Raw genomic sequence first — 14,741 nt, forward strand, 5'->3', positions numbered from 1 at the left:
CCCCTGGTACCACCCCTGTTGACAGTGAGGACGAAAAGATCATTGCCAACGGCTCTGCAATTTCATCTCTTGCTTCCCATAGAATCCTTGGATATATCCCGTCAGGCCCGGGGGACTTGTCTATCCTCAAGTTTTTCAAAATGCCCAACACATCTTCCTTCCTAACAAGTATTTCCTCGAGCTTACCAATCTGTTTCACACTGTCCTCTCCAACAATATCGCCCCTCTCATTTGTAAATACAGAAGAAAAGTACTCGTTCAAGACCTCTCCTCTCTCTTTAGACTCAATACACAATCTCCCGCTACTGTCCTTGATCGGACCTACCCTCGCTCTAGTCATTCTCATATTTCTCACATATGTGTAAAAGGCCTTGGGGTTTTCCTTGATCCTACCCGCCAAAGATTGTTCATGCCCTCTCTTAGCTCTCCTAATCCCTTTCTTCAGTTCCCTCCTGGCTATCTTGTATCCCTCCAATGCCCTGTCTGAACCTTGTTTCCTCAGCCTTACATAAGTCACCTTTTTCCTCTTAACAAGACATTCAACCTCTCTTGTCAACCATGGTTCCCTCACTCGACCATCTCTTCCCTGCCTGACAGGGACATACATATCAAGGACACGTAGCACCTGTTCCTTGAACAAGTTCCACATTTCACTTGTGTCCTTCCCTGCCAGCCTATGTTCCCAACTTATGCACTTCAATTCTTGTCTGACAACATCGTATTTACCCTTCCCCCAATTGTAAACCTTGCCCTGTTGCATGTACCTATCCCTCTCCATTACTAAAGTGAAAGTCACAGAATTGTGGTCACTATCTCCAAAATGCTCCCCCACTAACAAATCTATCACTTGCCCTGGCTCATTACCCAGTACTAAATCCAATATTGCCCCTCCTCTGGTCAGCCAATCTACATACTGTGTTAGAAAAGCTTCCTGGACACACTGCACAAACACCACCCCATCCAAACTATTTGATCTGAAGAGTTTCCACTCAATATTTGGGAAGTTAAAGTCGCCCATGACTACTACCCTATGACTTCTGCACCTTTCCAAAATCTGTTTCCCAATCTGTTCCTCCACATCTCTGCTACTATTGGGGGGCCTATAGAAAACTCCTAACAAAGTGACTGCTCCTTTCCTATTTCTGACTTCAACCCATACTACCTCAATAGGGTGATACTCCTCGAACTGCCTTTCTGCAGCTGTTATACTATCTCTAATTAATAATGCCACTCCCCCACCTCTTTTACCACCCTCCCTAATCTTATTGAAACATCTATAACCAGGGACCTCCAACAACCATTTCTGCCCCTCTTCTATCCAAGTTTCCGTGATGGCGACCACATCGTAGTCCCAAGTACCGATCAATGCTTTAAGTTCACCCACCTTATTCCTGATGCTTCTTGCGTTGAAGTATACACACTTCAACCCATCTCCGTGCCTGCAAGTACTCTCCTTTGTCAGTGTTCCCTTCCCCACTGCCTCATTACACGCTTTGGCGTCCTGAATATCGGCAACCTTAGTTGCTGGACTACAAATTTGGTTCCCATTCCCCTGCCAAATTAGTTTAAACCCTCCCGAAGAGTACTCGAAAACCTCCATCCCAGGATATTGGTGCCCCTCTGGTTCAGATGCAACCCGTCCTGCTTGTACAGGTCCCACCTTCCCCAGAATGCGCTCCAATTATCCAAATACCTGAAGCCCTCCCTCCTACACCATTCCTGCAGCCACGTGTTCAACTGCACTCTCTCCCTATTCCTAGCCTCGCTATCACGTGGCACCGGCAACAAACCAGAGATGACAACTCTGTCTGTCCTGGCTTTTAACTTCCAGCCTAACTCCCTAAACTTGTTTATTACCTCCACACCCCTTTTCCTACCGATGTCGTTGGTACCAATGTGCACCACGACTTCTGGCTGCTCACCCTCCCCCTTAAGGATCCTGAAGACACGATCCGAGACATCCCTGGCCCTGGCACCCGGGAGGCAACATACCTTCCGGGAGTCTCGCTCGCGACCACAGAATCTCCTATCTATTCCCCTAACCATTGAATCTCCTACAACTATTGCTTTTCTATTCTCCCCCCTTCCCTTCTGAGCCCCAGAGCCAGACTCAGTGCCAGAGACCTGGCCGCTAGGGCCTTCCCCGGTAGGTCATCCCCCCCAACAGCATCCAAAACGGTATACTTGTTTTGAAGGGGAACGGCCACGAGGGATCCCTGCACTTTCTGCCTGTTTGTTTTTTTCCCCCTGACTGTAACCCAGCTATTCTTGTCCTGTACCTTGGGTGTGATTACCTCCTTGTAACTCTTCTCAATCACCCCCTCTGCCTCCCGGATGATCCGAAGTTCATCCAGCTTCAGCTCCAGTTCCCTAACCCGGTCTTTGAGGAGCTGAAGTTGGGTGCACTTCCCACAGGTATAGTCAGTGGGGACACCGGTGGTATCCCTCACCACCCACATCCGACAGGAGGAGCATGCAACTGGCCTAGCCTCCATCCCCTCTTACCTGACAGAGTATAGCTGCCCTGTGGACTAACTAGATCTCCGCCCTCTGACCCTGCTCCCAGTCAGCTACACTTTCTGTAAACTCCTGGCTCTCTTCGCACTCTTTGCGGAAATGTCGGAAACAAAATGAAAGGAGAACCTTACTCCCTCCTCACCTAACTCCCTCGGTCACCAAACTCTCACTATCGCACTCAAATGCACCAAATTCATCACTCCCTCGGTCACCAAACTCTCACTATCGCACTCAAATGCACCAAATTCAGCACTCCCTCGGTCACCAAACTCTCACTATCGCACTCAAATGCACCAAATTCAGCACTCCCTCGGTCACCAAACTCTCACTATCGCACTCAAATGCATCAAATTCAGCACTCAGTGCAAACAAAGTCTGCACTGTAGGGGATCACTTTTATACTGTGAATCTAACCTCTGAAAACTGGCCTAATCCAATTAACTAATTAACAAGCTCCAGCTGCAAGTGCCTACAAGTAGAAGCCTATTTAAAGCTTATTGAAAATTCACCTTCTTCTAAACCAAACAGCAACTTTTAAGTTACTTAACTTAATAAAAGAAAGACTAAACTTTAGATAAAAATGAAGCCTTATACTCCCTCGGTCACCAAACTCTCACTATCACACTCTGTGTGAAGAAATTTCCTCTCTGGTGTCTTTTGGGTGTCTCCCCTCTCACCTTAAACATATGCCCTCTAGTTCTAGGCTCCTCTACCTTTGGGAAAAGATGTTGACTATCTACCTTATCTATGCCCCTCATTATTTTATAAGATCACCCATAAGCTTCCTACGCGCCAGGGAAAAAAGTCCCAGCCTCTCCTTTTCGCTCAGACCAAGTCCTGGTAGCATCCCGTAAATCTCTTCTGCACTCTTTCTAGTTTAACAATATCCTTCCTATAATAGGGTGACCAGAACTGAACACAGTATTCCATGTGTGATCTGACTAATGTCTTGTACAACTTCAACAAGACGTTCCAACTCCTGTATTCAATATTCTGACCAATAAAACCTAGCATGCTGAATGCCTTCTTCACCACCCTGTCCACCTGCGACTCCACCTTCAAGGAGCTATGAACCTGTACCCCTAGAACTCTTTGTTCTGTAACGCTCCCCAACTCCGTGAGATTTAACCGTTTGCAACAACCTACCATGCGGTACCTTGTCAAAGGCCTTGCTAAAGTCCATGTAGACAACGTCGACGGCACTGCCCTCATCTATCTTCTTGGTTACCCCTTCAAAAAACTCAATCAAATTGGTGAGACAAATACCTTTTGACACTGTTCAAAGAAGAGCAGCAGAGGTCTCCTGATATCCTGGTCAATATTTGTGGGAAATGGCTACCAACTCTCCTACATTACAACAGTGAATATACTTCAGTACTTTAGGGGTATTTAATTGATTGTTAAGCACTTTTAGGTGCTCTGAGGACATGGAAGCTTTCTTTCACATAGCACCACTGAAAGCATAACACAAGGGTCCTTTTGAGAAGGAGTGGGAGGTTGTGGTTGAGTGGTATTTTGGGGGGCTGATATAACGGGTCATGAGAGCCCCCTTCAGAGTCTCGTTTTGGTTCGGAGCCATCCATGCTCTGGGCGTAAATGGAATGGATGACTATGACAAATAATGTGTTGAAAAACAACAATTTTATTGAATATTTAATAATAGAACATAGAGCATTACAGCGCAGTACAGGCCCTTCGGCCCTCGATGTTGCACCGCTCTGAAGCCCATCTACACTATTCCCTTATTGTCCATATGTCTATCCAATGACCATTTGAATACCCTTAGTGTTGGCGAGTCCACTACTGTTGCAGGCAGCGCATTCCACACCCTTACTACTCTCTGAGTAAAGAACCGACCTCTGACATCTGTCTTATATCTATCACCCCTCAATTTAAAGCTATGTCCCCCTCGTGCTAGATATCACCATCCGAGGAAAAAGGCTCTCACTGTCCACCCTATCCAATCCTCTGATCATCTTGTATGCCTCAATTAAGTCACCTCTTAACCTTCTTCTCTCTAATGAAAACAGCCTCAAGTCCCCCAGCCTTTCCTCATAAGATCTTCCCTCCATACCAGGCAACATTCTGGTAAATCTCCTCTGCACCCTTTCCAATGCTTCCACATCCTTCCTATAATGCGGCGACCAGAATTGCACGCAATACTCCAAATGCGGCCGCACCAGAGTTTTGTACAGCTGCAACATGACCTCATGGCTCCGAAACTCAATCCCTCTACCAATAAAAACTAACACACCGTACGCCGTCTTAACAACCCTCTCAACCTGGGTGTCAACTTTCAGGGATCTATGTACATGGACACCGAGATCTCTCTGCTCATCCACACTGCCAAGAATCTTACCATTCGCCCAGTATTCTGTCTTCCTTTTATTCCTTCCAAAATGAATCACCTCACACTTTTCTGCATTAAACTCCATTTGCCACCTCAGCCCAGCGCTGCAGCTTATCTATGTCCCTCTGTAACTTGTACTGCCTTCCGCACTGTCCACAACTCCACCGACTTTAGTGTCATCTGCAAATTTACTCACCCATCCTCCTATGCCCTCCTCCAGGTCATTTATAAAAATGACAAACAACAGTGGCCCCAAAACAGATCCTTGTGGTACACCACTAGTAACTGGACTCCAGGCTGAACATTTCCCATCAACCACCATCCTTTGTCTTCTTCCAGCTAGCCAATTTCTGATCCAAACTGCTAAATCACCCTGAATCCCATGCCTCCGTATTTTCTGCAATAGCCTACCGTGGGGAACCTTATCAAAGGTTCTATCCAGAATCATCTTTGCAATCCTTTCCTCTACATCTCTGGAACTTTTCGGAGGCCTATAGAAAACCCCTAACAGGGTGATCTCCTTTCCTGTTTCTAACCTCATCCCATGCTACCTCAGTAGACGAGTCCTCATCAAGCGTCCTTTCTGCCACCGTAATACTGTCCTTGACTAATAATGCCACCTCTCCCCCTCTTTTACCACCTTCCCTGAGCTTACTGAAATATCTAAACCCCGGCACCTGCAACACGCTCTTAGAAGCGGCTATGCTTGACCTCACGGCGACAAAGAAGCTAGCGCTCTCGCTCACAGTCGCCTCACGCAACGTACAGGTATATGCCCCCGACCGCACGGCCCACCCATCCTGGGCATCGTGGACATCGCCAGCGGCCACCCATCGTGGATGCCATCAGTGACCGCCCCCAGCCAATCCCACGTCTGCGCCGCGTAGCAGCCAACCAACCCCAGGGGATCCAAGTGCTACTTCTGCGGACAGACAAAACATCTCCGGCAGCGCTGGCCAGCGCGCGCTCTGCAAGGGCTGCGGCAAGAAAGGACATTTCGCAGTGTGCCAGGCCCGCTCAATCGCCGCTATTGTCCCTGCAACCCCATGTGCGGCCGGTGGGCGCCGCCATCTTCCTTGCCTCAGAACACGTGCGGCCCGTGGGTGCCGCCATCTTGCTCCCCTCACAACATGTGCGGCCCGTGGGCGCCGCCATCTTGCTTGCCTCTCAACCAATGGGTGGAGCCATCTTGCCTGCCCCAGGACACGTGCGGCCCGAAGGCGCCGCCCTCTTTCCTGCCTCTGGACATGTGCGGCCCGTGGGCGCTGCCATCTTCCCCGCCTCAGGACCCCTGCCCATCGGGCACCTCATCGGGCCGCTCATCGCCTGCAACCGCCGTCGACCAGCCACGTCTCGCCTCCGTCACGATAGACAAGTCCCGACTGCACAACTTCGCAACCGCGTCGACAAAGGTGAACGTCATCGGGCATGAGATCTCCTGCCTTCTGGACTCCGGGAGCACGGAAACTTCATCCACCCTGATACCGTAAGGCGCTGCTCCCTCGCGGTATACCCCATTTACCAAAGAATCTCCCTGGCCTCCGGATCCCACTCAGTGGTGATCCGGGGGTACTGCATCGCCACCCTCACCGTCCAGGGCATAGAATGCAGTGGCTTCCGGCTCTATGTCCTCCCCAACCTCTGCGCTGCCTTGCTACTTGGCCTGGACTTCCAGTGCAACCTCCAGAGCATAACCCTGAAATTTGGCTGGCCCCTACCACCCCTTACTGTATGCAGCCTCACGACCCTTAAGGTCGACCCGCCTTCTCTGTTTGCAAACCGAACCCCGGATTGCAAACCCGTCACCACCAGGAGCAGACGGTACAGCGCCCAGGACAGGACCTTTATCAGGTCTGAGGTCCAGCGGCTGCTGTGGGAAGGTATCATCGAGGCCAGCAACAGCCCCTGGAGAGCATAAGTGGTAGTGGTGAAAACGGGGGAGAAAAACAGAATGGTCGTTGACTACAGTCAGACCACCAATCGGTACACGTAGCTCGACGCGTACCCCCTCCCACGCATATCTGATATGGCCAATCAGATTGCACAGTACCGGGTCTTCTCGACAGTGGACCTGAAATCTGCCCACCACCAGCTCCCCATTCGTAACGCGGACCGCCAGTACACCGCGTTTGAAGCGGACGGCCGCCATTACCATTTCCTTTGGGTTCCCTTCGACGTCACTAACGGGGTCTCGGTCTTCCAACAGGAGATGGACCGAATGGTTGACCGGTACGGGTTGCGGGCCACTTTCCCGTCCCTGGATAACGTCACCATCTGCGGCCACGACCAGCAGGACCACGACGCTAACCTTTCCAAATTTCTCCACACCGCCAAACTCCTCAACCTAACCTACAACAAGGAGAAGTGTGTGTTCAGCACGAACCGATTAGCCACCCTCAGCTATGTGGTTCAGAACGGAGTTCTAGGGCCCGACCCCGATCGCATGCGCCCCCTCATGGATCTCCCCCTTCCCCACTGCCCCAAGGCCCTCAAACGATGCCTGGGGTTCTTTTCGTACTACGCCTAGTGGGTCCCTAACTATGCGGACAAGACCCGCCCACTCATCCACTCCACCGGTTTCCCACTGACGGCCGAGGCTCACCAGGCCTTCAATCGTATCAAGGCCAACATCGCCAAGGCCGCGATGCACGCGGTCGACGAGACACTCCCCTTCCAAGTCGAGAGCGTTGCATCAGACGTCGCTCTGGCCGCCACCGTCAACCATGCAGGCATGCCCGTGGCATTCTTTTCCCGCACCCTCCATGCCTCTGAAATTCGGCACTCCTCCGTCGAAAAGGAAGCCCAAGCTATCGCTGAAACTGTGCGTCACTGGAAGCATTACCTGGGCAGCAGGAGATTCACTCTCCTCACAGACCAATGGTCGGTTGCCTTCATGCATAACGACACACAGCGGGGTATGATCAAAAATGATAAGATCTTGCGGTGGAGGATCGAGCTCTCCACCTTTAATTACGAGATTTTGTATCGCCGGTAAGCTCAACGAGCCCCCCGATGCCGTACCGAGGTACATGTGCCAGCGCACAAGTGGACCGACTCCAGACCCTGCAAGACGATCTCTGTCACCCAGGGGTCACCCGATTTTATCACTTCATTAAGGCCCGCAAACTGCCCTAGTCCATCGAGGAAGCCAGGGCTGTCACCAGAGACTGCCATGTCTGCGCGGAGTGTAAACCGCACTTCTGCCAGCCGGACTGCGCGCGCCTGGTGGAGGCCTCCCGCCCCTTTGAACGCCTCAGTGTGGACTTCAAATGGCCCCTCCCCTCCAACGACCGCAACACGTATTTTCTCAATGTGGTCGACGAATATTCCACATTCCCCTTCGCCATCCCATGCCCCGATATGACGTCTGCCACCTGTTCGCTCTGTTCGGTTTCCCCGCCAAGGTCCACACCGACCTGGGATCCTCATTTATGAGCGATGAGCTGCGCCAGTACCTGCTCAACAGGGGCATTGCCGCGAGCAGGACGACCAGCTACAACCCCCAGGGAAACGGGCAGGTGGAGCGGGAGAATGGGACGGTTTGGAAGGCTGTCCAGCTTTCCCTACGGTCCATAAATCTCCCGGCCTCCCGCTGGCAGGAGGTCCTCCTCGACGCACTTCACTCCATTCGGTCGCTCCTGTGCATGGCGACTAACGAAACCCCCCATGAACGCCACTTTGCCTTCCCCAGGAAGTCCACCTCCGGGGTTTTTCTCCCAACGTGGCTGGCAGCTCCAGGACCCGTTTTCCTCCGCAAGCACGTGCGGCTCCACAAGACGGACCCGTTGGTTGAGAAGGTACAGCTACTCCACGCAAACCCGCAGTATGCCTACGTAGCATACCCCGACGGCCGCCAAGACACAGTCTCCCTCAGGGACCTGACACCAGCTGGGTCCCCCCTCCCCCCTCTGCCCCGGCGCCACCCTTCCTTCCCCCAGCGCACCCCACCACAGCCCCCGCTCCAGGACAATCCGTCCTCCCCTTGGTCCCACCTGGGGATGAAGAGGATGTCGACACGCTCCCGGAGTCACTGACGACCGAGCCAACGCCTGACTCGCCACCAGCACTGCGGCGCTCTCAACGACGGATCAATGCACCCGTCCGTCTAAATTTGTAACCTCTGAAATTTTAATGACAACCTGTATGTAAATAGTTTTCCACCACCCCCGCTGGACTCATTTTTAACAGGGGTTGAATGTGGTAGTCACCACTGTTGTATTATATTGTATATACTGCACTGCATTCGAGGGTATTACGGTAAGGCCCCTGTACTACAGGTATGGGGGTAGATCCCTGCCTGCTGGCTCCGCCCAGTAGGCGGAGTATAAATGTGTGTGCTCTCCGAACTGCAGCCATTTCGGCAGCAGCTGTAGGAGGCCACACATCTCTGTGTAATAAAGCCTCGATTAATCTCTACTCTCGGCGGAATTGATAGTGCATCAGTGTAGAAACATGAATGCATGTGGTAATTCAAGACAAAGACTGAAAGGAGATGGAAAACCAGGAGGTGGCTCCTTGCCAAAACAACTGAGATAGTGTTATTTTTAAAAATTAACTTAAGAGTGCCCAATTCTTTTTCTTTTCCAATTAAGGGCAATTTTAGCAGAGCCAATCTACCTACCCTGCACATATTTGGGTTTGTTGGGGGTGAGACCACGCAGACATAGGGAGAATGTGCAAACTCCTCATGGACAGTGACTCGGGGCCAGGATCAAACCCGGGTCCTCGGTGCTGTGAGGCAGCAGTGTGCCACCATGGCGTCCCGAGAAAGCGTTGTTTTAAAGGAAAGTTGGAAAACCTGGAGCAGGATCTTTGATGTAAACAGCTGAGGGAAAGCATTGTTTGAATGAAGATTTTAAAGCATCTTTGAGAGTGGGGGTTGGAATCCCCCTCGCCAGAGCCAACACAGACGAGGAAATCTTTGCTCTGCACAAAACCAGTGAGATATGACAGAAAAAGCAACCAAAAAAATGCGGATGCCAGAAGTCTGAAATAACATAAGTTGATGAAAATATGCAGTAGGTTAGGTGGAGAAAGGGAAACGGCGCATGTTTCCAGCAGCTGTCTAACCTGCGGAGCCTCGCCATCTTTTTCTCCCATACACTAGAGGGCGGCAGAGGTTAAGCCTCACACAAAGATGGCGTCTAATGCTTTCAGCCTGCACGCCAGATGCCCCTCAACAAGGTGGCGACGCACGGTTTCTCACCACAAGGAAGATGCCCCTCAATAAAATGGCGACGTAAGGTTTCTGACCGCAGGGAAAATGCCCCTCAATGAGATGGAGGCGCACAGCTCCGAACCGCACGGAAGATGCCCCCCAATAAGATGGCGGCACACGGTTTCTAACTGCATGAAAAATGACCCTCAATAAGATGGCGGCGCGCTGCTCCGAACCGCAGAGATTATCCCCCCTCAATAAGATGGCGGCACACGGTTTCTAACTGCACGAAAGATGACCCTAATAAGATGGCGGCGCAGGGTTTCGAACCGCATGGAAGATGCCCCTGAATAAGATGGTGGCACACGATATCTCACCGCACGAAAGATGCCCCTCAATAATATGGCGTCGCACGCGTTCCAACTGCACGAAAGATGCCCCTCAATAAGATGGCGGTGCTAAATCGTCATCAACCTAGGCCGCATTTCAGAAGGAAGTCGTAGTAGTTTTTTCTGCGAGGTCGGGGCTGTGGATGTGACGGGATCGGTCCCGTGTTTTGTTGTCTTGTGGCCGGCTGTAAAATAATGGGCTCGGCCCGGGGAGGGGTACGCGGCGGACAGGATCAGTTCACCTGGGAGGAGGTGAAAGCGGATAAACATCGGGAGAACTACCTGGGTAAGGAGAGACCCGGGGAATGGGGGAAGGGAGGGGGTTTGGGGAGGTCCTGAGAAACACAAGTTACAATGAGGAGCTGAAGGAAATTAGTATTAGGAAAGATATGGTTTTGGGGAAATTAATGGGACTGAAGGCGGACTAATCTACAGGGCCTTGATAATCTTCATCCCAGAGTACTGAAGGAAGTGGCTCTAGAAACAGTAGATTCATTGGTGGTCATTTTGGACGTGGAATGGTCCCTCCAGATTGGAGGGAAGCTAATGTAACCCCAGTATTCAAAAAGGGCGGTAGAGAGAAAACTGAACCTGTGAGCCGAACATCAGTAGGGAAGTTACTTGAGTCAATTATCAAGGATTTTATGGAACAGCATTTGGAAAGCAGTCGTGTAATCATAATCAGCATAGATTTATGAAATTGAAATCATGCTTGGCAAATCTACTGGAATTCTTTGAGGATGTAACTAGTAGAGTTGACCAGGGAGACCTGGTGGATATGGTTTAGAACATGGAACATACAGTGCAGAATTGGGACCCTGGTGCTGTGAAGCCACAGTGCTAGCCACTTGTGCTACCGTGCCGCCCACACCATTTCTTTAGACTTTCAGAAGGCGTTGGACAAGGTCTCACATAGCAGATTAATATGCAAAGTTAAAGCGCATGGGATTACAGGTAGTGTCTTGAGATAGATAGAAAGCTGGTTAGCAGATAGGAACAAAAAGTTGGAATAAATGGGTCTTTTTCTGATCAGCAGGCAGTGACTGGTGGGATACCGCAGGAGCCCCAACTGTTCACGTTATATATGAATGATTTGGACGAGGGAACTAATTGTATTATCTTCAAATTTGCAGTTAATACAAAGTTGGGTGGGAGGGTGAGCTGTGGGGAGGATGCAAAGATTCTTCAACGGGATTTTGACTGATTGAGTGGCAGATGCAGTATAGTATGGATAAATGTGAGGTTATCTGCTTTGATAGCAAAAGTATTATTATTTGAATGGGTGTAAATTGAGAGGTTGATACTCAGCAAGACCTAGATATCCTCATGCATCAGTTGCTGAAAGTAAGCGCGCAGGTATAGCAGGCAGTAAAGAAGGCAAATGGTATGTTGGCCTCCATAGTGAGAGGATTTGAGTTTCGGAATAGATGTTTTGCTGCAATTGTATAGGGCATTGGTGAGGCCACACCTGGGCTATTGTGTGCAGTTTTGGTATCCTTATCTGAGGAAGGATGTTTTTGCTATGGGGGAGTGCAGCAAAGGTTTACCAAGCTGATTTTGGGATGGCATGACTGTCATTTGAGGAGAGACTAAATCGGGTAGGATTATATTTATTGGTGTTTAGAAGAGTGAGAGGGGATCGCATAGAAACATACAAAATTATAACAGGATTAGACAGGGTGGATTCAGAAAGAATGTTCCAGAGGGTGGGGGAATCCAGAACTAGGGGTCATAGTTTGAGGATAAGGGGTAAACCTTTTAGGACTGAGGTGAGGAGAAATTTCACCCAGAGAGTAGTGAATCTGTGAATTCTCTACCACAAAAAAGTAGTTGAGGCCAAAATGTTGTGTAATTTCAAGAAGGAATTAGAAACTGCTCTTGGGGCTAAAGGAATCCAGGGATTGTAGGGGGGTGGGGGTGGGGGGGGGGGGGGGGGGTGGCGGCGGGATCAGGGTAATCAGTAATCACAGAAGGGGTAATCCCTGAGAAGAGGTTGAAGAGGTAATTCATGGGATGTGTGTGTTGCGGCAAGGTCAGCATACTTTGCTCATCCCTAATTGCCTATGAACTGAGTGGTTTGGAGAGAACAGAAGAGAAGATGTGCGGAGAGATCAGTTCAGTCCATAAAGGGTTCATTCAGCAGCCTGGTAACAGCGGGGAAGAAGCTGTTTTTGAATCTGTTGGTGCGTGTTCTCAGACTTTGAGAGCTGGGCAGAACTGATTAGTCCTTGAAAGGAGAAGGAACAGTCTTTACTCTCTCTCTTGCTGCTGAAGTAAAGAACTGCTTTTTTTGTTCTAAAACAAGCGAGTGCCTGGCACAGCGTTACTTTAATTTGAAATGATCTTGAATCTACAGAGGAAGTAGACAACCTCAAGCCTGGAAGGAAAAAATACTGAAATGAAAGTTTGAACTTCAGAAAGACATCATTGGAAGCCATTTTAGTGCATCAGAGACCCTTTATCCTTTTATTTTATCATTATATTCTTCCCTCCCCACCACCCTTTCCTTCTGCTTTGTGTGTGTGTTAGAGTGGGGCAAGTTGAAAGGGGTATTGGGTAGATTTTTGTCAGTTTACTTATATTACTGTTAAATAAGAAAAGGTTAGTGTGCCACTATGTTGATGATAAACAAGTAGTTTGCATTGACAGGCCACATTCAGTGGCAAAGGTCCAGTATCCGGAGTGAGTAAAATCATGCGTCAGAATTATTTTTTTAGATATGAAACATTAGAAATTGTGGACCTATTTGGTAATGGCTGGTTGCACAGACACAGAGAATTGACAGCAGATATTGTTGGCAGAAGATTGGTACAGGTGATTATTGGAGCGACAGGCCATGGACTTTTAATGTGAAGTTTTGTCGTGACTCCCAAGGTGGGACCCTGAGCAACTGTCTGAAGTGGTCTCACCTGAGGATTTGTTGTTGTTTAAAAAAATATATATATACATCCTTATTTGAGTCTTGTTTGTCACTGCATGCAGGAAATTCATTGATGGCGCCAGTTGGACGATGGCAGAAAGGGAAGGACCTGACCTGGTACGCAAAGGAGAAGAAAGCTGACATGGCACAGTCTCGCAGCGAGGAATTGATGGCTGTTCGAAAAGCTGAGCAAGAGGCCCTCATGGCGGCACTGTGAGTGTTGAGAATAACCGATACTCCCTCCCATTGTCTCCCTCCTCCCCTTAAGGTTACGGGCTACAGTTCCATGGGCAGAAACATTCCTGCTGCACCTCTCACAAGCTTCCCTAGGTCAGCTGCAAAGTCATTCAGCTGTGAGGGCCATACCCCATTGCCAGCAAACTAAAGATCGGTTGGCACTAGAGTGCAAAATTGTTCCTGATCTCTCTCTCTATAGCTCAACACTAAGCAGTGTATTTCTTTATTTCTTCATTTGTAGCCTGGTGTGTTGAGGTTAGGGGGAAGAGTGGAGAGAGTCTTGACTATAACAACAACTTGGATTTATGTGGTGCTATTTACCTAGTTAAAATATCCCAAAGAGTTTCCCAGGATTGCCATTTCAACCACAATTGTTACTATGTTGAAGAAGGAAATATTGAGACAGATGCCCAAAAGCTTTGTCAAAAAGATACGTTTTAAGCAGCACTTAGAGGAGAGGGAGGTATGGGGAGGGAATTCTAGTGCTTCGAGTCTTGATGGTTGAAAGTACAGCCAATGATGATGGCGCAAAACAAGTGGGAAATGCACAAGGAGGTGAAGAAGCCCAGAGCCAGGGAGGGGGGTGAGATTTGAACATTTGAGGATACAAATTTTATATTTTATAAAATAACTTCTTTGACTCTGTTTGGTTTGTAAAATGTGGCACACTGCATTTCTCAGCACATTGCTATTTCTCAGCCACCGTCACTGACTTCTCTCCTGCCTTGGGTTTTGAACCCAGACTTCCTGGTGTCGAGCTGTAGATTGTAAACTCTGCCACTCACACCTACGTCCCTCAATGCGTCAATAAAGGTACCTCCATGGACAGGTGCCCTGCTGCATTCTATGTATGTGTCCCATGTAGTAAGGTTCAGTATAAGATCTGCTTGTTCAAACGTGATAAGACCATAAGACATAGGAGCAGAATTATGCCACTTGGCCCATCGAGTCTGCTCCGCCATTCAATCATGGCTGATATTTTCTCATCCCCATTCTCTTGCCTTCTACCCATAACCCCTGATCTTCTTATTGATCAAAAACCTGTCTATCTCTGTTTTAAAGACACTCAGTGATTTGGCCTCCACAGCCTTCTGCAGCAAAGTGTTCCACAGATTCACCACCCTCTGGCTGAAGAAATTCCTCCTCATCTCTGTTTTAAAGGATCGTCCC

At 49.3% G+C, this 14,741-nt stretch overlaps 1 protein-coding gene and 1 long non-coding RNA gene across 2 annotated transcripts in view; one reads left to right on the top strand and one right to left on the bottom strand.

Moving 5' to 3' along the window:
* Positions 1 to 10,506, bottom strand: part of LOC140385727 (uncharacterized) — a 50,396-nt gene extending 39,890 nt beyond the window's left edge. Inside the window, exon 1 of the long non-coding RNA XR_011933429.1 lies at positions 10,403 to 10,506. This is a non-coding gene — a long non-coding RNA (uncharacterized lncRNA). The remainder of the gene's footprint in view (positions 1 to 10,402) is intronic.
* A 43-nt stretch (positions 10,507 to 10,549) lies between these two features.
* c11h1orf35 (chromosome 11 C1orf35 homolog) overlaps positions 10,550 to 14,741 on the top strand; it is a 53,535-nt gene continuing 49,343 nt past the window's right edge. The window contains exons 1-2 of the mRNA XM_072468177.1: positions 10,550 to 10,700; positions 13,397 to 13,547. Coding sequence (XP_072324278.1) covers positions 10,610 to 10,700; positions 13,397 to 13,547 — 242 coding nt within the window. The 5' untranslated portion in view covers positions 10,550 to 10,609. The remainder of the gene's footprint in view (positions 10,701 to 13,396; positions 13,548 to 14,741) is intronic.

Source organism: Scyliorhinus torazame, chromosome 11, assembly GCF_047496885.1.
Source record: "Scyliorhinus torazame isolate Kashiwa2021f chromosome 11, sScyTor2.1, whole genome shotgun sequence".
NCBI classification, from domain to species: domain Eukaryota; kingdom Metazoa; phylum Chordata; class Chondrichthyes; order Carcharhiniformes; family Scyliorhinidae; genus Scyliorhinus; species Scyliorhinus torazame.